Genomic DNA, 26,717 nt, shown 5'->3' on the forward strand with positions numbered 1-26,717 from the left:
AAATATAGGCTAGTGCAGACCGAGTCATCAAACAGCCTCCTGGGCCAGAGGTTTCAAACATGTACGGTACCAAATCAACTGTAGAACACAGCCAAAGGGTGAAATCTGCTGCATCAATTAGGCACAACGCTAATCAAGAACGTAACCAGTAGCAGGTATTAGCATAGGTTTTTTGTCTACTATTAACAGTGTATTTTTAAAGCTATATTTAAAGAAAGTTATAAACGATTAGCTTATCGGTCTGTTTCAATTTGCCAGAGACTACACAAAGGGCAGGAGATTGACATGTTTTTTATTACATAGAAATAGCGCTATTCAGGAATGATTGAGGAGTGATCACGTAAACTTGCACTTGGAGAAGTCCATCTCTGGATGCTGCTCCATGAACCTAGAATAAAAAATTCAAAAAAATATTGCACCACGGATGTGTGTGACAACATAACCTGTCCTACTGTCAACTGCCTGAGAATAATACAGATTTCATCGGTCTATAAGCAAATGAGCAAGACAATTTTTTGCGTTTGAAAAGAGCTCAGAGCATCATGAAAAAATAGGAAAAGTGGGTGTTTAAGTTCGCATACTTTAAAACATTCAGTTAGCCAGTTTTTAAGACATCCTGTGGAATGTCATCGTTGTCTGAAAACGGAAAACACTTTTGCTATGCCAGGTGCCCAATTATGATCCCAATGAAGCAGCATTTCATGAAACGCGCACTGAGAGCACTGCATAAGGATACTGGGTTGGCATGGATTGCAAGAAACAAAACTACTTGCTTGGCATGCTGAATTGTTTTTCTTAGTTACTAAGTGAGCCAATTTCGTCGCCCCCTACAAAAGGAGCCTGATCAGCAGAAAGGTTTGCACCGCTGTATCAATACGCAGGTTGCACAAAAACTGAAAAGATGAAACGGAGCAGAGAGGAACTTGTGCTTCTCAAGTTGCTGTGCATGCAGTAGTTGACAGAAGTGTGCAGCAGGATTAACAGGTGAATCGCTCACAGGGAGCACTTTATCTAGAGTAAAAACAAATAAGCACAGTGAAGTCAGCAGTGACACAAGATGTGTAAGCACAGCACTTACACTCCGAACTAGCTATCGCGTTTGCCCTCACTTGGCTTGCATGTGTCTGTATTAACCTTAAACAAAGCCCTCAGGCACCATCTCCCTTCATTACTTGCGACTTCTTCACAGACGGAATCCTACGTAGTGTTTGTTTTCAGATATACGAGCCGTAATATGTGCAATCAGAGATGTCCAAGCATAGACAACATTCTGTGTCCACCTCCGTAATGCTGGCACCATTTCATGCTGTTTGCAACCAAATTCACAAATTCACTCATTCTCAATGAGAACAACACACACTCTTTCAGCTAAGTTGCAGCTTTTAATCTTTTGTAATAAAAATGTGCCTTTATTGTTTGGGGCAGTGGTTTTGTGTGTAACCATACACTAATGAGACCCTGCCCCTTGCAATAACCTCTAAAATCCAGCTGTACTAAAACTTTGGATGAACAGGCTATAAATGAGTAGTATGCACAGCTGAAGCAATCTTGGCAAAGCCACAGGGCTGGTGATCACCTAATCTCTCTAATCTTTAACTCTTTTCGTGCCACGGGGAAAATGGCCGTCTTTTGCAGGGTACACCAATTTTTTTTTTTCTCAAGAAACTACTGCACTAAAAATTTTACCCAATATATTAAAGTAAAGCAGAATGAATGCTTTTCAGGCATGCAAGTTTGATTAACGAAATATAAGTCATAAAAAGATATAAATTGGCAAGAACAAGACTAGAATTGAACAATGCTTGTATAGATACAGCTAAGAAATATGCTTAAAATTCTTTCCGTACATATCCAAAATGTTTTGCTACCCAATAGCCAATAACTGCAAAGAAATCAAATTCTTTCCTTGAGAAACTACTTTCGCTAAAAAAAATTCAACTGGAAGCCCTACAGTTGGACATGCCATGAAGCAAAGCACCTGATCGATGTGAAACAGGTGAACATTGCAAGCCTTGCAGTAAAATCTTGTTTTCTGCTGGGTTTTGCAGTCGCAACATTTCTGCGGTTTTGGCACGTCGCCATGTTAGCTGGCTATGCTCAATGGCTTTAGTTGGTGGAGGAGCACCAACTAGGAGTGCATCCTCATTTTCTGGATTGATCTGCTTCGTCGTTGCTCTCAGAATCAAAGTCAGATGAAAAAGGCAGGAAGGAGCCTCTGACTCGCTGTTGCTTGAGCCATCGATAAAATCAGCCGCAGATGCGAGATCTGCGATGTACTGGAGGCAGCCACTTTTGCTTTGAATTCTGACGAGTGTGCCCGTCTTCGGAGCCCGTTTAATAGACATCACCAGGAAGGCAAAAGCGAACTCCATAAGAAACGAAAATGTTGTTTTCGTACTATGTCAGATGGCGCAGTGTATCTGTGAGCGGCGTGGAAGGTCTCGAAAATGGCATTCAAAACCATCGTTAGCGGGCCAGCAAAGCCCAACTGGCACATTAGGGAAAGAGTTAAATAACAGCCTTTAAGTGGCGACTAAGCAGACGACATGCGCACCTGGTCGCAAGCAGATACAACACAGATCGCAGAACATATGCGTGTTGATCTTGCTGTTGCATTTTGTCGTACAGGTGCCCATGTGAGTGCTGGTTCTTAATGTTCTGGGTTCTGCATCATTTCCAGTGAGCTGAAGCAATTGGCAGCATTTCCTTGTGTTTTGACACCCAAAAATGTAAACTTTTGCGACCCTTTTGAGATGCATCCGCTCATATTACAAACATGAAAATTTGCATAGATGTTTTATATCTACTATATCAGAAACTAAGCTACGTTATGGAATCCAAACTTTTGTTGCCAGTTCGCCCTTAGCTCCCTCTTATCAAAAACAAGCGGTGAAGCTGTCGTTTACTCACTTCTTAAGAACGTCTTGTTTCTTTTGCTCGTCGGATGTTGGCAGTCCCATTTCCCGCTGCCTCTGGTCGTACATCATTTTCTCCACCATCCCTCGCGTTTCACCGTCAAGGTCAGAGAGCTGCACGAACCAAGCTATTCAGTTACCCAGACAGCAGACACACGAGAATGGCGAGCAAATAATATTTCATGGGATGTAATGTTTGAAAGGTGGAAAAACTTGGCCGCCTCAAGTTCTTCTTTTCAAAGAACACTTAACGTGCACATTAAGTCAAATTAAAGTTGCAGGTTAGCTCTGCAAGGTGTCCAAAAATGGTACTTTACTCGAAACTGAGTTGTGTGCAAGATTAGCAATGTAGTAGCGCAAACACTATGCCACCTCACAGGATGTAACATTCCTGTTTATAACTGATCAATTGTATACAACCACAGATATTAACACTTTTTATTGGCTTTTCCCGTATGACAGGTAATTCATGCTGCCTCTCCACACCAATCTGTCAGAGCCGTTTGCAGGAGTGTGGCGCTCCCTCTGTGCTGCGTTCTGACGTGAAGCAGGCATTAGTGCCCCAGCAGAGCATGACCTCCAAGATTCTGGACACTGATATGTACGAGACCCCACCCCATTCATCAAGAAAAATTCAAGTCCTGGAACTGCATGGCTCCTATAGTAGGAAATTTCATTGCAGCAAAGTCACCTTTTAGCATAAAGTTAGCATCATGAGGTATTTTGATAGACAATGTAACATACTATATCTGTCCTTTCTTTTCCTTCCTTTATTTAAAGGTAGAAAAAAAAAATGTATTTGCAAGGTGACTGATGGGCCAATAGACAAGTGCTAGTAAAGGCCCATCATGAACAGTTTATAAAGCAGTGACCTTACAGCTGCAGTAATGCCTGAGTACACACACTCAAACAAGAGTAATTGCAAAGTGAATGGTGCAACTTAAGAAACAAATCAAAATAGCGCAGCCTCGATAACTTGCATAAGTGAAACAGTGGAAGTGGAAGCTTAAGATAAAGAGATAGCTCCATTGTTTGACCCCTATGTCTCTTTAACATGCCCCGAAATCTCAGCCCATAAGCATATTTGCATTCTGCTCCACTGTTGAGGCCAAATTCTGGTGGCATGTGACACTGCTTATATAATTCATCTGGTGCTGCAGTTGAAAGCCCCTGCGAGCTATTGGCTACCTGGCAATGCTCAAACCGGCTGCATCTACCAAATCGATGGCCACTCATGCACCCTAGCGCTGCAAGTTCTTGCATGCGCTCTCCTGTGCTCTGTGTAACACAGCACACTGTCCTTGGTTGAAAGTAGTGTTTTTACACCGAAATTGCACATGAACACCTGAGCGCATAGCTGATGGCACATGGAGAAAGGGTATGCTTTAGTACATACTGCGCTGTCTGCACATGCGCCATAAAGGGGTTTTCCACGTACTGGAATTACAGTTTAGAACAATCCATTTCGACTTCAGTTTTTTTTTGTTGCCCTTCATCACTGGCTAACAGAGCTGAGCCACTGCTATTAATGGAATAGGGCCACAGTGGATAACAAGAACAAAAATTAAAAGAATCATATCAAAATGTGACCTCCTCAAGTTTCTCACTGTCACTGGGATTATTAGCATTTTATGAATGTGACAGCACAGCACTGCAGGCCTTTCATTTTCTGCAACATTCTTCGGTAGATGCCAGCGTAAAGCAAAACATGTTTTGTTGTTTAGGAGTGTCCATTTTAGTACAGCAATGAGCATTGTATGAAATTGAAAACTTGCAACGCTCATCCGGCACGTTCCCGAAACGCTGTTGTGCTGCTACAGTTTTTGTGCACGCGACAACAGTGAAGATCACTGAGCACCGACAGCTGTATTAGAAAAAGCCATTGGTTCGTGCACAAGAAGTGGCAGAAAAAAATCTTTCAAGGTTGTTTGGCAGTGTGGCGCAGGCTTTTGTACAGGCTTACACTGTGGTTAGTGACAGCATCCCCCCCCTCAGCGTGCAGTGTCAGCTGCGAAAGTGGAGAACCCTTATAACTAAGTAATGAATATACAGTCGCCGACCGATTTTCCGGACTCCGAAAATTCGGACATGCCCGATTATTCGGTCAGCCTCGCGGCACCGCCATTCTTCCCATAGACCATAATGTATAACAACTGCCGAAAGTTCGGACACCTTGCAACCTCTCGTCTGATTTTTCGGACACTCCTTGAGCCAACTCGGTCGAGAGCACCATGCACCGACTCTGATCGGTGCATGGTTCGACTTGCTGAACGCCATTTTTGTTTTGCACGGAGCTTCCTTGCTGCCCCACGAAGTGGCGCTACTGGAAATCCCCGCTCATCATCATCGTTTCTGCTTGGTTAGATAGAGTGGCTCTGCAGCAGTTCCGGTTTCAGTTTAGTAAGCCATGTCAAGACAATCCAGCAGCTGATTTGTTTCTTCGCGCAAGACGCTGCGAGCAGGCCGCGTTTTTCGTTTGTGCGACTGGTGTCGGCACGGTGGTGTTTGCTTTGTGTGCTGTGTCGAGGTTTCGGTGAGCCAACGCGGCATACGTAAACATCGCGTCAAGGGTCTAATGGCGCCGACAGTGCCCGCGCAGTCTGCGCTGGGGAATGCCGGCAAGCGGGTGCCGGGAGGCCTAAGACTTGTCGCCTTCCGATGTGCTCCCTACTGACGCGGAAAATGTTCTGCCGAGACCTGCGCAGTGGTTGCATTGCGATTCCGGACACAGTCTCATTTGACAGTTTCATAGGTGCTGACATGCGCAGAACTCGACGACGGCGAGATCATTCGTCAGGTTTCTGCTGCACCGTCGGACGACGACTCTGAGTCGGAAGATGACGCACCATGTGCTACGCTGCCGTCGCATGCGGAGCCTGTACAAGCAGTGACTGTGCTTTCAGCCGCTAATAGTGACCGTACGACCCTCTCCGAGATTCAGGCTTATCTGATTGCGCGTAAACGGAACAGCGTGCAACGGCGCATTCACGATTTCTTCCAAGCCTACTGCCGAGCCCGAATAAGTGCGTGGAAATAAAGGATTTAATTTTTTTTCTTAATCTGTTTTTTCGGACACCTGTTTATTCGGACATTTTCGCAGTCCCCGTGAGGTCCGAATAAACGGTCGGCGACTGTATTGAAGTAAGCTCCACTCCCTCTTCCACTTCATTATAGCAAGGTCTTGCTGTATAGCAGGAATAAATTTCACACGAAATTCACAGTAGTGGAAATCATTAGCACGAACCTTGGATGGTTCGGGGTTCACTTTCCTAGTGTTGATTTCTGGGTCCGTCATCACTAGACGTGTCCACCATTCCATCTTGTTAATCTGATAGAGAGAGAGCAAGAAGACAATGCCATGTTGAACCTTCACTGTATTTCCTAAAGCTAGGGAAAAGAGAAGTTCTGGACAGCACTGCTATAACAAACAGTACAAATGCCACAAACTAGCTTCATATACTCAAGATCTGACATAAAAAATCAATTAGATATCAATGCTTCTTTATAAGGAACTAGTGCCAAACTGACAACATTTGGGCGGCATGCAGTTTGAACACTTTATCTTCATCAGCAAGTGCCCAATCCCAAAACACCCATGAAAAAAGCTTTAAAAAAAAACTCGTAATACAGTTGGCTATTTCACAGCACTCTGATTGGTTATGTAATAATAAAACTGTATTACATAGACAAAAGAGTTCAATAGCATTATCCTGGCTTTGCTAACATTGTAGGAGCAGGCTCATTGGCACGATACAGGTTCATTGCTATGTTGAACGATCTTAGAAGCTTTGCAGCAATGCTGGAAAACCACCAGTAGAATGTGACATCTACTTCCTCGCAGATTGTTTCCAGCTTGCAATTTAGAGGGGCAAAGCATTTGTCATGCGCAGATGTAAAGCGCATTTTCTGATCTAGAGCAAGGCACTCAGGCTATGACACAAAGCTGAAGCTTGTGCAGGTGGCAACACAACCTACAGCAACAGTCAACAATGTGTACTGGAGACACATTGGCTTTCCTCATACCATAAACACTCACTTTTTCCATTGTGACTAGGATGGTCTTGGAATCCTCGAGGATCCAGCAGGACTCTTCCAACTTGATCTCATTGAACAGGTCACCATCAATGATGGGTGGGAAGCCCTTGAGACCAACTTTTAGGTGCTGCATAGAAATAGGAACACAGTTACACTTTCCTCAACCATATACATTAACCGTTGACTGCATGAGAGCTAATAGCCAAGGTGTAGTACACCTCGAGCACCTGGCTACTTACATCTTACGCCTCTGAGAGACAGTTTCTAGCCAGGTAAGAAGTACTGCGAAATTACGCCAACCGGACCTGTCAAAAGAGCCTCCCTGACGGCTGCGTGTGGTTGGGTGCATTTGGCGTGGGCTGCTGTTCTGCAAGATGTCCTGGTGCGGTCGTTTGCCAAATTTGAAATTTCGCTGGACCACGACGTGCTGTGGGACCGCAGCAACGATGACGATGGCAGCACTAGTGAAGACGAGTAGTCCAGTGACCATGTCAGCTACTAATAAATTTTCGTTATCGAATGCGCCCTCGGGTATGCTCCCTTATCTTTTTTTTTTTTCGGTCACGCGATATGGGGGGGTCGACTTACATTCGAGTCGACTTACAATCGTGTAAATACGGTAACAACTGCCGAAAGTTCGGACACCTTGCAACCTCTCGTCTGATTTTTCGGACACTCCTTGAGCCAACTCGATCGAGGGCATCATGCACCGACTCTGACCGGCGCATAGTTCGACTTGCTGAACGCCATTTTTGTTTTGAACGAAGCCTCCTTGCTGCCCCACAAAGTGGCGCTACTGGAAATCCCCGCTCATCATCATCGTTTCCGCCTGGTTCGATAGAGTGGCCGTACAGCAGTTCCGGTTTCAGCTTAGTAAGCCATGTCAAGACAATCCAGCAGCTGATTTGTTTCTTTCGCGCACAACGCTGCGAGCAGGCCACGTTTTTCGTTTGTGCGACTGGTGTCGGCACGGTGGTGTTTGCTTTGTGTGCTGTGTCGAGGTTTCGGTGTTCCAACGCAGCGTACGGAAACATCGCGTCAAGTGTCTAATGGCGGCGACAGTGCCCGCGCAGACTGCGCTGGGGAATGCCGGCAAGCGGGTGCCGGGAGGCCTAAGATTTGTCGCCTTCCGATGTGCTCCCTACTGACGCGGAAAATGTTCTGCCGAGACCTGGGCAGTGGTTGCATTGCGATTCCGGACACTGTCACATTTGACAGTTTCACAGCTGCTGACACTGCTGTACTGACATGCGCAGAACTCGACGACGGCGAGATCATTCGTCAGGTTCCTGCTGCACCCATTCTCTATGCTGCACCGCCGGCGATGACTTCGAGTCGGGAGATGACGCACCATGTGCTACGCTGCCGTCGCATGCGGAGCGTGCACAAGCAGTGACTGTGCTTTCAGCCGCCTATAGTGACCGTCCGACCCTCTCCGAGATTCAGGCTTATCTGATTGCGCGTAAACGGAACAGCGTGCAACGGCGCACTCACGATTTCTTCAAACCTACTGCCGAGCCCGAATAAGTGCGTGGAAATAAAGGATTTCATTTTTTTTCTTAATCTGCTTTTTCGGACACCTGTTTATTCGGACATTTCCGCAGTCCCCGTGAGGTCCGAATAAACGGTCGGCAACTGTATAGCAACAGCGGGTGCCGAGAGAGCCAACAGCGACGTTCGCATGGATAGCTCACATGGTGACAACTTACGAACAGATGGGTTGATGGGCAGTATGGTTAATGTTGAGGCTTTCTTTATAACAATCTTTCAGAATAACGAACAATTTACCGCGGTCCCCTGAAGTTCGTTATATTGAGATCTCCCTGTATTTATAAATTCTACATTTCAATTAAATAAACAAGCAATTCCCCCTACGCTTTCCTTCTTGTCATTGTTTGTCAGCTTTATATTGTCGTGACTTTCGAAAAACTGGTCCCTTGGTTCCCTTTTTTTCCTTTCATTACAATCACTTTCACAAGACTCTACATCGGACTTGTATAGAAGTATGTGCCTGACAGCATTTCTAGCACTGTGCGCAGATAACACCCTTGGAACAGCGGCAGAAACGCTGGCGTCCGATTACACCAATGCATTTGGTGGAGAGTCGCACAAAATCTTGTGAAAGTGATGGTACATGTTTGAGAGCCGAGAGCACCTCTCTAGATCTTAGTCTAGCGCAAATTGAATGAACAACAACCTTCATAAAATCGTGCTCTGCCGCAATTTTGTGATGGCTATGACGCTGCATCTGACGGCTCCTATGATTGGCCACAGGCAGGACGTTGCGAATGCCGCGAATGTGGTTTTAGTTTCGTATCTGATTGGAATGCGCAAGCAATCTTCAAGCACATCTTGCTGGAAAAAAGGTGCACGTTAAATTCAGGTAAATACGGTACTTTGGCCACAAGCTAATTCACAGTTCCAGATTCGTTCTACTATGAATGTGCAAATGAAACGCTTAAAAAGTCAAACAAAACAACAGCTACACTCAGGCGCAGGAAGGAATACAACGAAGGACTAATTCTATCCTAGTTCTATTGCGAGCTGTGCGGTGCGTGGCTTTTACGACAAAGTGACCTGTATAATTAATGATTCAGGAAGCCTCAAGCACTCTGTTATAAAGGCGTTCGACTGTACCAATTAATGCATTACCCAAAAGGTTGATGCCACTAACCTTTTTCTCAAAGTCGATGACAACATCTCGTGCCTTGATCTTTAGATTCCTTGGTATGGGGACCCTGAGCTGGAAAAGTAAAAAAAAAGAAAGTATGAATGAACATTTTGTGGGTGGAACACTATGAAAAATGCCCATCCTGTGTCTGACACAAGAAAAGAATTGAATGCACTGTAGAACAGCTGATAAACAACAATGAGAACATTCACATATTATTCCTACTCTAACTTGCGGTGGCTTATGGCTGCACCGCAGATACTGAGCCAAGCCCAAACCACCCATCACACTCTGTTAACGTGCCGTGAGCAAGAGAGAAAATGAGGCTAAGACACTTTGTCAGAAAGTTGTCTTTTTTTTTTTTTCAGTTTCATTTTCCTTCTTACATGCACATAAAAAAAACACACAGGTCATTATCCCTATGCTTTCTTAGCTTCATGGTGACATCGTATGGCTGCTAACAAAGTTTTCCTTAATTCAAAGAAGTTTTATAGATGTCCGTCGAATGTGTAACGCGAAGGGGATTGCGAAATAGCTTGATATACCAATAATTTGAAATTAAAGGTGTGCGAATACTTGAAGAATTCAAATATTATCGAATATCATATTTTTAATATTCGTATTCAATTTGCAAAATAGATGTTCTAAAATGTTTGAATATTCAGTTGGATACAAGTATTCCTATCAAATCGAATATACTGCTGGCTGTGAGGGAGAAAATACGGTTCTTAGCATTTGTTTCTATCCAATCTAAGAATACCGGGGCGATCTCGTGCTGAATTTCGTGATGCTTCCGTGCTGCTTGCGAAATTTAGCCTGTAAAGCACACTTAGCCACTAAACGTCTGAACTTTGTGGAAAAACCAGCCTTTCAGTACAAGGGGGCACGGGTTTGTAAACAGCGAGGGTGCACTTTTCTTTTTTTTCTCAGATCTGCCTCCAATTACGACCTTATTGCTTGACAGCAAGTGTGACGAGTGACGACTGGTACAGTGTCAAATGCCTCCGAGATTACGGGCATTTGATGCATTATAGTAAGGCACAGGCTGGTGAGGACAGCTAGTGGGAATGACTAAACATGAGCCAAACACACTATGTTTTAGCATAACGGCTAAGTAGTCTCGTTTTTTAACATTGGCAATGTAATTTCAACATTCTAACATAACAAGTTAACCCAGCTTGCCAATAAATGCATGTGCATGTCATTATTCGATACTAGAAGCTAAGTATTCATGTTCGATTCATATTAGAAAATTTTTGCATTCGCGCACTCCTAGTTGAAGTACAGTAAAACCTTGTTAATTAGAATTTTTGGGGGATGCTACGAAAATTAGAATTATACAAAACTGAACTAATGAAATAAAAAAAATTATATAGCGAGCGTGCGCACTCTACGTCATGTTGGCGAGAACGTCTATGGTTCGAAGCACTGGTGCAGCCAACGTTAACCGGGCGTGGCCAACGCGGTCCAACATGCCTGACGTCAAGGTGGCTCTTGCTCCATCCGCGCATTTGTTGCGACGACTGCACCGAACCACAATGCATGGCACGAAGAAAAAAGGTGCTTACGCCGCTTCACCGACATATGCAAGCAGTTGTTCAAAGCAGCGCGCGGGTTGGGGATTGTTCTGCGCATGCTGCAAAGAAAGCACCCGACGGTGCATGCAGAGAAGTCTAGAGGGGATGGCATTTCAGCTGGTGCAGAGCAAGCGGTGTAGCGTGACTGGTCACAAGCGGCACGTGCCGCAAACGTTGAACTATACACGCGCCTTTGCATCACCGACGCTCTCCAAAGAAGCAAGAGCTGCGCTCTAAAATGCACTCGCGAAACGCACCACAACCTGCTGCGACGTTGGTCTCAGTTGTACTTTCATAGGAGCCCTGGCTGCACACTGCTGAGTTCCACTATATGTATAGGTGGCATCCAAACACATATCCCAGCAATGCTTTCCTTTGAGTAACAGCGACGAATCTCAAAAGCTATGCTTTTAGGTAATGCAAATGCCGATAAACATCAAGGCCACCATGTTTGAGACATTACCTAGTGCCGCTTCATGGCAGAACACCTCATAGAGAAAGGGCATAGCCTCCAAGATGCAACATGATGAAAAAAAGAAAAGAATGTGGTGCCGCGTCTGCGTTTTTATCTTGACGGTCTTGAGAGAGGGAGAGAACCGACCTGCAACAGAGACGTTGGCCACGCCTGACCAGGCCCAACGCGTCTCTCCAGTCAGGCCTAAACAAAGGGCCGCAGGTGGAAAGAGCAAAGCTGCGCAGTGATGCCAGTGTCGCCAACGTGCTCCCACGCACTAGCACTCTCTCCCCATACAAGATCGCGGAGTTCGAGTTATCGGCGGCAGCGTGTGGATTTCAGTGTGAATCGGTGGGATGTGTTACATATTGCTTTCAATACATTGTTGGACAGACCGCGGCAGCTACAGTCGAACCCAGTTATATCAAACTCACAAGAAAATGCCTATCAGTTCGATATAATTCGATATAAGCCTGCTAAAGAATCGGCCGTCATAAAAGCACATAAGCATATATAATTTATAAAAGCACTTCATTGATGAAACCAGCTTAGTTTCGCAAGAAATAGTCCTGTATTTTCTTCTGCTTGGGCAATTTCACTGCCTGCGATGCACACACTTTCCCATTGTCCAAGGAGTCTGAGCAGCTGTGGCCACTACCTTCCACATTCACGCAGAAGCGCCAGACTAGCGCCAGTGCGCCAATCACCTTGGATGATGTTGACAAAGGATCCTCGTTGCTTTCCTCATTGTGCCCACTATCACTTGTGCTCAGTATGATGTTGGCAATGTCGTCTTCGTTTTCAGGCTCTCCCGTGGTAACGACACCATCATCCGCACTCACAAACTCGTCGACCATTGATCTGTCATCGGCTTCCGGAAATTCTGACAGCTTGCTCCAAACTTCGGCCACCTCGGCAACGGCTTCGTCGCACTCATCAGAATCATCAGTCACCACCGGGCATGCAGAAGCCAGCACATCTGACGCAATTTCGTATGAACCACTTGCACACAGCCGCCTTGACGTCGTCGTGCGTACGCGTTGGGTGCCACAGGCATTGGGTTGCGAGTTTGTCCACTTTAGCCCTAATCTTCCCGTTATTCTTTCTTCAAGTTCGTGCTGAGAGAGCTCCTCAAAATCTCGTATGCTGCGGCGACATCTGACTTTTCACCACCTTCGAATCGATTCACGATTTCGAGCGTCACGGAGAAAAACAAATTTTGCCACTTAACGCTAGCCATCATGGCAGCACTGTGGGAGAAGGCCCACAAGGACCAAACACAATGAACCAGAAAAGCAGCGACACCACTCGCACTTCCACCATCTTGCACGACTGGGCGCAAGGGACTCTGGCTGGCTGTCTGAGCAAGGGCTGCGGGAGGGCCAGGATAGGATAATTTTTTTTGCAGGGGAATGTCTACGGCTCGCATGACGCAGCACAGTCACGGTAGGCAGAGTGGGTGGATGGAGCCGCACCGTTGGGCTTCCCCGCCGCCATGAGGGAAAGCCAACTTCTGGGAGCAATTTTGCACCTCTTGACGTTTGATATATCGGGAGTCACTGCTATTTTTGTTCGATGTAAGCGCAACCTTTGCTACATATACTCACGGTAACTATACCGTGTTCAGAAATTGTTCGATATAGAGGATAATTCCATGTAAACGGGTTCGATATAGTTTGGTTTGACTGTACTTCGAATTATCTGAAATTTTGATTTAACGAGTTGTGAATTAACGAGCTTTTACTGTATCAAATTTACCAATATGAAGCTTATCTTATAGCTTCGAACGTTTTGGAGTTTCCAGAGATCACGAAAAGCGGGAATTTACCTGTTTGCTTCTCAAAAGCTGTGACAAAAGCAAGAACATTCTTACTTTTTTTGCACACGAATGCCAAAACTCACTCGCACTACGAATGATCTTTGATATACCGACCATGTTAACTCTAAGAGCCCACGTTTCCTGGCACCAAGACCACAATGTGCCTCTTGCGTCGAAGCATTTATTGTGCCTTTTTATTCAGGATAAGGTAGAAATGGATGCAGCTCAGAAGCAAGCCTGCCTGTATGGATACGCATCATGAGACTACCAGCGCACTTGCCCCACAAAGTGCGTGTGAATGTTCCCCAGCCTGTCCGTTATAATGGGTAGTTTACGACCGATTGCCGTATATCAGCAGGGAATCAATCCAGGCAGACGCTGTTAAATTCGAAATTGGCTTTCAGCTTACGCCATAGCCCGAGCCCATTCCCACTCACGTGCAACCACGCGAGCATGAATGGGACGTGTTCACCGTGGACCCGCAAAGTGGACAGCGATGAGCCTTGCGCACCACTGCTGCGGTGCCCTTTCCCCAAAAAATGACCTGTGTGGATGTGGGGTCAGGTGGTTTTGTTCAATTCAAACTGTAATCTAAAATTCGCCAGTGTGAAGAGTTGAGGTCAAATTCGTTTTGGCCACTTTCGAACCTTAAAATGTCGTTTGCGGAAACCCGTAGTCTGAAGTGACAAATCCAGTGGTGCAAACATATCTGGTTCGGTATCCCGTGCCTGAACCCACTCAGTGAAAAGGTAGTGTCATCCACATTTTCTTGTGGAATGCATACAGTAAAACCTCATTAATTCCGATTTCATGGGTCCAAAAGAAATGTCTGAATTAACCGAATGTCGAATTATCGAGGGTATCAAGAAAACAAACAAACGCTTACTACGTCAACAAGCCCTTATTCACTGAATGAACCAGCAAATCCTGTTTCTGTTTTGCACAAAAGCAGTGCTGAAGCTGCAATTCTTGTCATCTCGTGACCGATTAGCGTTCACAGGGGCAAAGGCCTCGCATTGATTTCCTTGACAGCGCAGCCGCAGCACGCATCATTTGAGACATGCACGCACATCCCGATTATTTTTTCACCAGTGTCGCCACCCATCGCGATGTAAACGGTGCTCTTCATCCTCGACAGCTTTGCACCGCGTAAAAACTAAGCTACTGTTTGCCACAACCACTGTGGATGAAATCGCGGCTGCTGTCGACGTGATCATGGGCAGCGACCTTGTGGTTCTGAAGGCGCGTGGCCAACGCACCCACCGAGTCAAAACGAAACTACCATTTGCTGCAACTGCGGACGAAACCGCAGTCACTATTGACGCGATCATGGATGGCCACTGCGCAATCATGAAGACACACGGCTGACGCATGTACCGAGTTAAAATGAAACCACTGTTTGCCACAATCGCTGCGGACGAAACCTCGGCTGCTGTCGACGCAATCATGGATGGGAACTACGCAGTCATGAAGGCATACGGCCGACGCGCACACCGAGTCAAAGTGAGACTATTGCCACAACCGCTGCGGACGAAACCACGGCTGCTATCGACGCGATCATGGGCAGCGACTACACAGTCATGAAGGCATGCCACAAACGCAGTGCTATGCACGGTGGCAACTGCAAAAATAATGGTTTTAAAGGCACAAATAGGCACGCAGCGTTCTGACATTGGTGTCATTCACATACGATTTCCACTGACGACTATGGCAACGCGAACTCCACCACTTCGTTTCGGTGGATGCCAACGCCGTGTTTGCTCTTTTGCGTCGCACATTTGCGGGGCTCGCCGATGTCTGACAGTTGGCAGAATTCACCTATGTGTGGCCAAATACGTCCGAATTAATGAAAGTTTCATTGCGTTAAATAATGTATACGCCTGCAGGGACGAAAGGGCAGGTCCGAATTATGCGATTTTCCGAATTACCGAGGGTCGAATTAACTAACTTTTACTGCAATGGCCGAGCAGGCCTTTTATGTTTTTGAGGCAGTGTGGAAATCCACTCTTGCCAATAATAAATGGCTGCTTGACGCAACACATACTTCGCTCATTTTTCCTCCGTAGCAGGTGAGGCTCTTTATACTCAACGCCTTTTTTGACAGCATCTGATAAAACAGCATAGGTTACCAAACTCACTCATCAGTTGATTCACTCATACTCAGACCAATCCATGAGCCTGAGTGAGCTTGGCTGAGACTTTTGGCAAGTATGAGTCCAAGAGAGCGCAGCTGAGTAGAATTTGAGTGAGACCGAGTCAGAGTGAGCTCTAAGCCAAAAATATTTTTTGTGAGTGTGTTCCGTTTAATTTGCTGACCTATGCAAAAGGGTAAGTACCATTTTGTCAGCATTGAATATTTCACACAAAAAGTGATTGCAGCCCCATTAGGGAAAAGGTGCACGTGTAGGGGTGCGGAGTGGTGCAGTGTTCCACATATAGAATGTGGAGACACATGAGAGTTTGATACAGGCAAAACTTTGAAGAACACACTGCGGGATAATGTACCAACACTTTCGTTAAGCTTACCTCAATTTCAGAGAGGGTCTGAGTCCACCTGTAGTTCTCCAAGTCACAGCCATTGCCAGCATTGGGCTTGAGCTTCCCTTTGTCCTTCTCGTCTTCCTCCTCGTCCTCATCTCCCTGTTCAAAGTGAGCCCAACAATAATGAGCCACAAGCACAAAGAGTCGGAACTTCTCATCAGCAAATAATAACAATTTACTGTATTTAATTGCACAATGATCGCACTCGCGTAATGATCGCACCCCGGAATTTTGTCGTCAATACTCAATTTTTTTCCTTTCCCGTGTAATGATCGCACCCCGAACTTGTCGCAGCGATGTCGTGTGCCAAGTCTAGCTAATAATGATCGCGCTTACCATCTGTCGAATGCTACGCGAACGACTCTTCAAGACGAACCAAGCGGTCTGCACGCACCAAACATCCTTAAGCAGATGCCCCATTTCATTCCTTTCATCACTTTCCGCACTTCCATGACAAAAAAAAAAGAAAAAGAAAAGCTACGACCAAACTTGCCTTTATTATGTGTAGGCATTATAATGGTTGTGGTCAACAACAAAAAAGGCGCCTTCTCGTCTGCACTCGTGGACACGCAACAAACCGCGAGTGGCAACGATAGCAGCCACGTTTACACTGATACATTAGAAGTGTACCCTATTCATATGCCGACGCTTGTAACACAGTTATGATATTCGCCCACCCTTAGCGGAAACGTACCATATTAGGATAGTAGTGAAGACAAATACCGAAGGGGCTGGTGATATGTCTCTTTTATTATGAAAGATCCTTTAAGAGTTATTTTACGTGCTAAGCTAGTGGTAACAGAGCACCACACCATATTCTTTATGCTCCAGAGACACATGTGTTAAGCTGAACTGGAGAATTACCGTATTTACTCGAACCTAACACACACTTTTTTTCCGATAAAATCGGTCCAAACATTGCGTGCACGTTAGAATCGAGTACGACCCTAAATCTGCATTACCATATTACCATCGGCATTTCAATATGGCCACCTCGTATGCGCTTCGAGCCTAGCTACGGCGGATTCCTCTGTGTGATGTACGTGTGCTTAGGCAATACGGGCAATGCTTTCTTTGGCTTAGGATAGTGCACCGTCCGTCTTCCTGTTTTTTGTGCTTGCTCTATCAACATGGAAGTGCAGACTGCAAAGACATGCCGAGTTCATCACGATGCCGCAATTAAAAGGAAAGTGATCATGCCTGCGGAGACGGACGGAAATCGGGCCGCATCACGGGCATTCAACGTTACTGAAACATGCATGCAGGACTGGCGCAAGCAGAAGAGGTGTTCTACACCAGTGGCTGCTAAGTAAGGCATGGCCTATCTTGAAAGAGATCCGAGAGTTTGCGATGGAGACAAGGGTACGCATCTAGGCACACCGCGCTGTGTTCGCGTTGCTTAGCTCGCGTTAAAGTGAGAGGCCGCACTAAGGTCAATTCCCTCGCTTCTGCTACCGCACTTCCTTGCTCCAGCGCTTTGATAAAGAGTTTCTGCGGTCATTGAGTGAGACACGTTTATTTGCTTGTGCGCGCTTCACACTGTGCTTGTGAATTTAGTTAGTAAACAAATGGTTAAAAGTTTATACGGCCAAAAAAAACTACTATCCTTACTTTTCGTATAGCTATCTACTAATTTGCTATCGTAATCGATGCTTCACCTCTCAGGCGAAACTGCGACTTTTTTCATTTATCGCAACTTTAGTGCATTTGGAGTAAATCTTTTTTTCCAAATGAGAGAAGTTGTATTTCTGTATGAAAGAATGAGGTGCGCAGTACTGTAAAGGACCTTTCTTTTTTTCGGCCATGGCAAACGGGTGCGCGTTACAATCGAGGGCGTGTTAGAAACAAGTAAATACGGTAGTTAGTTGGGGCATGAACTATCAGCTCATTTGCGATGGTTGCAGTCATTCGAAAAAATCAGAATATGGAACACATGTTGTGGTACATAGACAGCAATGAAAAGCTGCCCAAGCGTACATAAATTTTACTTTTGAGAAGGCAAATTTTGGAGGCTGAATTTTTTCTGGTAACGAAAATTGGAGGTACAGAACTTTTATTTTAGTTAAAGTGGGTGTGCATTCAACTCAAGTGCCCATTACTTTCTTACTCTGAACCCATAGAAAGTGGGTGTGAGGATGAATGTGTGAATGGAGTGCTGCAACTTTAAGCCCTTGAGGACATCTCTATTGGTCACCATGAAAAACAAAACTGAATTGTGTTCAGACACACATCACAGCTGTAATACTATACCTCAGCTGCATATACATGGCGTAAACTTCTCCACACGGTCAGTCCAAGGAATAGCGTACAGTAAGGGAAATTTTGGCTGCCATCATGCACCATTTCCACAGCAGCACATCACAGCACCCAGAAGGTCAACACACTCACTCATGAGCCCACTGGCTCATACACACTCTACATCGATTTCACAGGCGTGGCATACAGAATGTGAGTGACAAAAGGTGTGGTTAGCCACGAGTATGAACAGGAATGAGAGCTGGTGAGTTTGAGTGGGTACGAAGAGTGACTGAGCACTGGTTAATGCGAATATCTGCTTACTGTACTGATCTATGACAGCACCAGAAGGACATAACCATAGCACATAACCACTCCGACCTCGAAAATTTTTTTTTTAGTCGCAGCTGTGTCCCAGCCTACAATGAACATGCAGCTGCAAGAAGTCTGCGAAATGATGCCACAATAGCCAAGTTGCAGGCTTATGACCATGACTATGCAGCCGCCTTGGCTTCTTACTCACTTTGCTCCCTTCTCGGAACACACAGCCAGCTCTTGCCATGTTGGCTCTCTCATTCCTCGATCAATAAACAGCATTTACCCTGATGGTGTCACCCGCATGACCTTCCTGGCCCTATGACATGTGAAGATGGGATTGGAAAAGCCCAGAGAGGAGCGCAGGATTGTATTCTTGGTGTGTGGCTTCCCCTCAGCGAATGGTGCTGCCATTTTCACTGAACACTATCATTGTGCCATTTTGCATACAATATGAACGTTTATTTCAAATGTGTTGTTAAAAGTGTCAAAGGTGGTTTGGGGTCTTTTAAAAATAGGTGCCAAAAAAAAAAAAAAAAAAAAAAAAAATGAGCCAGCAGTGTCTAAATTTATAGACATAGTACACTAACCTTCCCCTCCTCCCCCCCCCCCCGCCCCCACTTCTGCATCTTTCTCATTTACCTTTTTCTCCTCATCTTCCTTTTGTGCCTCAGCAGCCCTCTTTGCTTTCTCTTCCTTTTCCTGAAACATAGTGCAAAGCATAGATGAATGATTTGCAATAATTTCCTGTTAGCGTTTATAGAGCCTGAGAAGTAGGGGGAAAAAAAAACTAAGTGCATGTTTACAAATGCTCGAACAAGCTATGAGCCATTTATGAGCCACGTAATGCAATATACACTACATATAAGCGAATTTGAATATTGTTAGATATGGCTGAAATTAACATGATTAGCCTCTTGCGGTAAGGACACAAATTATGTTTAATTAAAGAAACAACGTATTTACAGTATACAAGACACACAACTCACTTGTGCAGATCCACACAGTTCTTTCGATTTCACACACTGCAGCATTTCCTTGAACCACTCAGCCACACATGTGCACGCATGAGAGCGCGCACGCGCGCGCGCCCACACGCACGCATGCACGCACGCACACACACAAAAGAATGTGCGCATTACTGGGCACACATGGTTGGATAATCCGGGGACGAAATAAAGTGTGCAATTTAAAACTCGCATCAAACTACATATACGAATTTGAACATCGCTGGCAGCAGATTATCTGAAGATAAAAGAAGCCAAAGAACCGTTCCTAGAAAAAATTTTTTTATTCATGGAGCACCAGACATACTTCAGACATGTTTAACTGCAACTTTGGTGCTCTTCTATTACAAGTGCAACACACATGACACTTTCCACTTCGGTTTTCAAATGCACAATCAGGATACTGCACCTTAGATGTGCAAATAGAAAGCTACTCACATGTACCAATATAACTAAATTTCTTGCACAAGAAACCGTGTCGAAAGGAACAATACACAGGAATTTAATGAATGCTGACTCAATATCAGTATGAGTGGGAAAAAAATGTCCAGAATACATTTCACAACTTAGTACAGCCCCTGTTTGAACTCGGCAAGAGTTGCAACTTGATGTTGGTGTCTGCCCTGCATGACGTGCTGCGTATGTGCGTACATCTGTTCAATGTCGTGAAACGTTTACAGAAGGCATGCCGTTCCCTCTGCTGTTCCTTCGTAAACCTAATGAGTTATCATTACAGCTCCACAGACCCTTAACATAATAGTGGCGTTCCTCCCAAAAGGAACTAGTTCCATGAATGCCGTTCCGTAAAACACTAATAGGTACCATCATAACTTCTCTCTTGTATGCACTATTTTGCAATCTAGACACACCTCGTTCTTTAACCCCTTTAAAACTTAAATTTTTCATAATAGTGGATGCAACATTTGTAAAATTGTAGAATAAGCCTAAATTCGAAAACATCACAAAAAATTGGTAGAGTTGGCAGGTATGCATCCAGTTTTTGTCAAAAGTAAAGCAGCCACTGCTCTCATGGCCACTGCTGGCTCTGATGTATACCTGTTGACGATCTCATATATTTATGCAGCTTGAAAGCTCGAAAGAGACAGGTGACTTCCATCTCACTTTGTAGTTTTCAAGTATACAGAGTTAAACAGGCACTATACAAAGCTGCCAGGGGCCGAATCTTATAACGGTTCGGAATACGAACCGTTCGCTTCGCCACTTACGTCACTTGATGTGCCACTCCCAAGCCGGCGGTGCAAGAAGGGGAGGACGCGACCAATAGATGAGAGGGTGCCACCTCTGAAGTGCACGTCACTATATGACGAGCTAATCGAGGAATTGCAGAAAGTTTCTGCTTGCTAAACAAATGTAAAATATAAATTAAATATTATACGCCAAGTATTGAAGTATAAACTTGCGGTGCCAGGCATTTACGCAATGCAGAAGTAATTTATTAATGTCATTCTTTTTCATTCTCAGCCCACAGGCGGTATCGTAAGCGTAAATGAGTTGGCCACGGAGTGGGCAGAGCGCACCGCTATGTCGTCTGCTACCAGGAGCTCGCACGATGCATGCAACAGGAAAGCACTACCAGCACTTCTAATAGATAGCGCGACAAAACCGTGAACTGGTTCTTAGGACACCTTTACTGGCCGACTATATCAATTTTCCTTCTTTTTTCGCCCTTCGTCATCGGCTCAGACATGACTCGCTCGCCGCCGCGCTGCCGCTATCCCTGCGATCTGCCCCACGGCGCGTCGCGTGATAGAAGCAATGGAACTTAAATCGAACATTACGGTATACGGGGCCTGCATTTCCTGCGCGAAGTCAAATCGAAGAGTGTGGTGCTGACGGTGCGCGCTGTGCCGTGAAATTGAGAAACAAAATATGGCACTCCCGAAATAGAGAAAAAAGGGCAGCCAAATAACAGAGCTCTACAATACCTTCCCGTCCTGACTGTATAGTTTTATCAGCCGAACGAAGGAAGCGCTGAACCAGCCTAGGTTGAACCCTTCTGACTGCTGAACGGCGATCTGCGAGCTATTCACACTGGCGATAGCACTGGGAATTCGATCTCACCATGCAAATATCTCCTTGGCATTGACCTTGAAGCTGAGGTCACGGGAAAGCTGACCCAGCCCTTCAACGGGCCAACACAGTAATTGCGAGAGCAACTTTGTGGACAATGTCGGCAGCAGAGATCTAGGCAATTCCGATGAATGCTTCGCGTCCGACTGAGCTCTGGGAGCTGCAGGCCGGTGGCAATGAACCCCAGCGCGCAATATTCCTTCCTCTGCGTGGAATGGCCACTCGTACGCTTGCACCCGAGTCTCCTCCATTTGATAGCGTAGCCTTCAAAAGGTCTACTTAGAAAACCAGCAAGGGCGGTGCAACTGATTATCCGCCACTTCTTCGAAAGCGTATCGCATTTCCAGCCGTGGTCGACACCGAAAGAGCAACGCCAAGCAGACGACGAAGGCAAGTAATAGCCTCCGAAGCAACCAACGCACGCGCGCGCCACGCCCACGTGTCTCCGGGGACGCGCGACCGGCGCGGGTCACAAGCCAACAGCCAAGCCACAGCAACGGAACCCAAAGCGGACTACCCCTTCGCCGGTTCCTACGACCGGTTCGCTTTGAAGATGATTGACATATGCGTGACTTATTCGAAAATTGCGATACCGCCCCGCTGCCTCTAACGACCTGTGACGTAATCAAAATTTTGGCCAATCAAGTGAGGCCAAAGGAACGGTTCCCCAAGCGAACCGTTATAAGATTCGGCCCCAGGACTCTGCAATGCTCCATTTCACTTCACTGCTCTTGGCAAATGACTGTTCAGTTGGCCAAAAAAAAAAGTTTACCCAGGACACAGGCTTCACATCAAAGGTGAATTTCCGTTCTGTTAGAGCACAGCATCTCTAATTTAATGAAGATCTACGTAGGTCACAATAACTACTGCAGTTGGAAACTTTGGATTCAAGGCTATGCACCCAGGCTATTTGAGAATTTGGCCTTTCACAAACTTCCTGTCCAACAAATACTGCGCACAAGAACAGGAAACTGGGCATGTTGGATTACGTTCACGATGCAACAGCACAAAGAGCTGGCGCAAACAAGAATACACTTAAAGAAAATGCTTGTGTCATCCCTTCTACGCTGCCTTAAAAATAGCACATTGCTTTTCAAAGTTAACTCGGAAGAAATCCCTCAAAATATTCACCTTGCGAATGAACATGTGGAACTGTGCAAAAATAATTTACTCATACACTTGTCATCCGCTTTGGCAAAATTTGACACTAAATTGATCGAAACATCTGTGCTGTCACAGACTGCAGAAAGCAAAATGTTGAAGTGTGTTTCGAATTCCTTGAGATTGCAAGAAAATCAGCAGCAGCAACATGGGTACATACTACACGTAGTTCCATCTTCACCTCGGTTCTTAGGCAATGAAATGCAGTTTTTACCACAGCAAACATGAGGAGATGGTTACTTTTTCCACGTACATGGAGATGCGGGTTTTGGTATGTAAATGTATTTAAATTGAAAACAACACCTTTTATGTTCGTACCATACCACTAGACAATAAAAACGAGCTTGAAGAACGATTATACCCTACAGCTGTGTTCAGGTGTCAAAGTACTAGCACGTCGAGTAGCTGCATAAACAATAAATGTGACAGCATGACACAGCACTACATGCGTGTCTTGCACTGAGTGACAAATCGACAACAGTAATAATCGGGTGAAAAACAATCGCCGGCTAAACACGAAACGTGTTACGAGTGATCGCATGGTGCAATGACATCGTGGCTGCATTGTTTGGGTAATAGCACAGTGAGAAGCCACCCTCGCGACAACATGTCAAAACTATATTTAGAGGCCGACTGTATATAGCCACTTTGCGCAGAATTAAACAGTGGTACAGACCTTTTCCAGTTCTTTTTGAAGGGCTTCAGCCTCAGCGTCGCTAATCTCTTGGACTGTGCACTCTTCTTTGTCCTTCTTGAGCTTCGCCTTCCGCCGCTCCTCGGCTTCCTTTGACTTCTTTTCCTTCTCCGCCTTCTCTGCTAGTGCCACAGACTCGTACTTAGAAAACTTCTCTAGTATGAGCTGAAACGCGTGAAAATAGATGTTGGCAACACAATCACCAATATACAAAAACACAGGCCACCTCAAAAAATGAAATGTTAAGGTGGCATGAACCGTTGAAGATGATCGTCAATGTCAGCAATAGCTTTCTTGGGTGACCTGCTGCGTATCCCCATGCGACCTGTCAATTGCAAAACCTTATGGGCACATCAAACAACAAACGAAGTGGCAATCTCACTGTTAACCACAATGATGAACGACACCACAACATAGTACACCTTCTTGTAATCACAGCGCCCCGGCTGAAACTCCGTAGCAACACCCACTATCCCAAGTATCCTGGTTGCAACTTCGTTGCAATGGTTATCCATCAAGTGGCTGTGCTTGATGCGAAGTTGTCTGTTGTGGATGAGTCAATACCAATTTAATATATTTAAGATTTACATACCCCAAAGTAGGGGCAAAGTCGGGGGGAAAACCCAAGAAAGCTATCACATAAAAAATTAAGCCAAGATGGGATGCGATTTTGTACTTGTCGCAGACAAGACGAAGCACCACTTGGGCTATGAGGTGTTCCGTAGTGGAGGGCTTCAGATTAAGTTCTGCTTAGTAACGTCTGCTGTCCGGCTAGTTGGTAACATGGCTAGAAACGGTTTTAGGCGCAAAATTCGACACGGACAAGTGCTTGTCCATGTCTGTTCTTAGTACGTGCCTAAAACCATTTATAGCTGATTTCTTTGACGTGCGCCGAAAATCTGAACACGCGGCAAATAATCCCATGGCACAGTAGCAGACAGTTAGCCGCAGCAAACCGGCCTGTACAAAATCGTCTGCAGCACTACTCACTCAAGCAAGTTTCTTAGCTACAAAAGCCACCAGCTTTAACAGTTGCTCGCTGATCTGCACTGGTGCCGAATTAACTGATGGAGCTGCTTATTAAACACAGTATGTATAAATTCATATTCAGAATCAGAAAAATGACCAACAGGTCGTCTCAAAAACGCGCAGCTGATTAGAAAAGGTGAACAGCGAAATTACTTCAATCGACACCTGTTTCCACTGACGCGGAATAGGCTCGAACAGTTAAAGTTCCAGTAGAATCTTATCAACCCTAGCGAAACACAGCAGAAAGGTCGTGTTACCCACCTTTTTCGCGGAGCCTGGTCCCCCGCCAATGTAGAAATCAGTTTTTCTGGCGAGAAAGCTGAAGATTGTGTCTAGGAGCTAGGCAACAAAACGAAAGCAGATCATTACTACAAAAAGTCGAGTAGTTGGGCCGCTATTTCGTGTCAAAAAGTGCATCACTGCCATGCTTTCAATGGCTAAGTATTACATTCTGTTCGTTATGTTCGTGAGCAAGCAAGAACTTTTTTTAGAATCAACATGAGCGATAAAAGTCAAAAACCGCCAAAGCAGCTCGTTTACATACTCCTGCTCAAACTTCAATAAACTGAGAGATGCAGGTTCAATAGACCTAAGATGATTTCAACGCTTCTGTTTCAGGCGACGTTGGTTTATCTACCACGAAGGCCACGCCGGCTCCAGTCGGAGATCCGTCAATCGCCGGATCAGGCAGGCGTGTTTACGTCGTTAGGCCTAGTAACAACCACGAGCGGCACGGCGAACGGGCACCACTACGATTCGAGTCAACTCACATGCTGCACACCACCTTCGTGCTGTTGCGCCAAGGCAAGCAGCATACCGTCGAATTTCTCAACGTCAGATTCAGGCATTGTGGTTTCTACTAGGTAGTCAGTTCACTAATCGGGCTTGGCTCAAACTGCCAAAGCACGTCCGACGTCCCTCTCGTCCGTCGTTTACCGGCGTTGCCTGGCAATGCGCAAACCGAGCGTCACGGATATCATAATATAAAAAAGGATGTAAAAAATAATAATAAAAGTCAATTTACATATCAAATTAAATTAAATTAATATTTTCATTGGCCAACTTGGGCAGGATCTAGTTAACAAAATGTATTGTAGAGAATTGGTTAAGATTTCGCTTTCGCCGCTAGATGCAAACTTGTCGATTTGCTCCGTGTAGGTAAAATTGTATGCTGGCATAGAATTGAGAAAACAATATGGCACTTTATCACTGTAGAAAGCCTCAGAAATAAAATCTAGAAAGTTTGTGTTTCAGCACACAACGACGCGTAAACACGGACTCGTGTCAGAGAACACCCTAAGAAATATTTGGTCAATGCTGACACACACGTACGCATACGAATTGACAGCCTTGAGAGTATGTACATTATGACGTACCACAACATCACGAATGTATTTGTTCGACGGTGTGTTGTCCAGGATCGGCCGTCCCTGGAAGTTTCGATTCGCAAAAACACAGCGCGGAACATAAAGCGTCGGCTATTTCGGAGGCCATCTAAACTGGCCGTAGGTCACATTGCCTCTTCCTCTTTATTTCCAGTAGATGGCGACTCTAATCACGTGAGTTTCTTTTTATTCGTAGGTCTTCTGACTAAACGTTTGAGGGATCGCCAGTCGTTTGTGCGCAGGCGCGAATAACAGCAAGCGCGAGAGAGAAAGTGTGGGGGATTCTGTGGAGCAGGTTTGTGCTGTATGCGTTTGTCCCATGCCGGCATTGCGGAGTGGCGTCGAGTTTGTTAACGCTCGGACAGGCGCGATAAAATAAGTGAAGCTGCGGGCACTGACCACCGATTTGGCGACCGCTGTGTTGGACAGGCTGTCTCACACCTGCGGCGCTCGTGCGGTTGGCGGCTCGACGTAATTACATTTAATCAATCGTGTTTTTTTACTAATTGTAACAACGTGTCATTAAATGATTTCGCGTGCCAGGGATGTATAAGATCGGCTGTCCGCCATCGCAAACAGCCAATTTTTTATGTGAGCGCCCACTGGCACGCTTCGACCTTCACGGCCCAACCCACGCGGGTCGCCCTGCTGCCAGCTTGATCCCCCCACTACCTCTTGGGTGCCCGGAGGTCCTGCACCGCCTGCTTTATGATAACCTCAGGTGCTCTCCTGAGGCCTGCGCTTGCCGGTTACATGTGCCCTCCTGAAGCAGTGCTTGTGAAAAATCA

At 45.5% G+C, this 26,717-nt stretch overlaps 1 protein-coding gene across 1 annotated transcript; it reads right to left on the bottom strand.

Moving 5' to 3' along the window:
* Nucleotides 1-273: 273 nt before the first annotated feature.
* nudC (nuclear distribution C, dynein complex regulator) lies at nt 274-25,488 on the bottom strand. Its single transcript, XM_050171684.3, has 10 exons — nt 25,315-25,488; nt 24,806-24,883; nt 23,498-23,680; nt 19,205-19,264; nt 15,998-16,111; nt 9,625-9,693; nt 6,952-7,077; nt 6,160-6,243; nt 2,911-3,029; nt 274-388 (listed from the first exon to the last, which is right to left on the bottom strand). Exons 1-10 carry the CDS (start codon nt 25,390-25,392, stop codon nt 337-339), a joined length of 963 nt encoding a protein of 320 aa, XP_050027641.1. The 5' UTR covers nt 25,393-25,488; the 3' UTR covers nt 274-336.
* Between the last annotated feature and the right edge of the window lie 1,229 nt (nt 25,489-26,717).

This window comes from Dermacentor andersoni, chromosome 6, assembly GCF_023375885.2.
Source record: "Dermacentor andersoni chromosome 6, qqDerAnde1_hic_scaffold, whole genome shotgun sequence".
Classification (NCBI taxonomy): domain Eukaryota; kingdom Metazoa; phylum Arthropoda; class Arachnida; order Ixodida; family Ixodidae; genus Dermacentor; species Dermacentor andersoni.

Bases quoted from the DNA above. Each gene is read 5' to 3' on its own strand.
- nudC (XM_050171684.3), bottom strand. From the start codon at position 25,392: ATGCCTGAATCTGACGTTGAGAAATTCGACGGTATGCTGCTTGCCTTG. The intron at 23,681-24,805 runs GTGGGTAACACG...CACGCGTTTCAG, and splicing joins GACCAGGCTCCGCGAAAAAG to CTCATACTAGAGAAGTTTTC. The intron at 3,030-6,159 runs GTTCGTGCTAAT...TGGTTCGTGCAG, and splicing joins TGAACCCCGAACCATCCAAG to CTCTCTGACCTTGACGGTGA.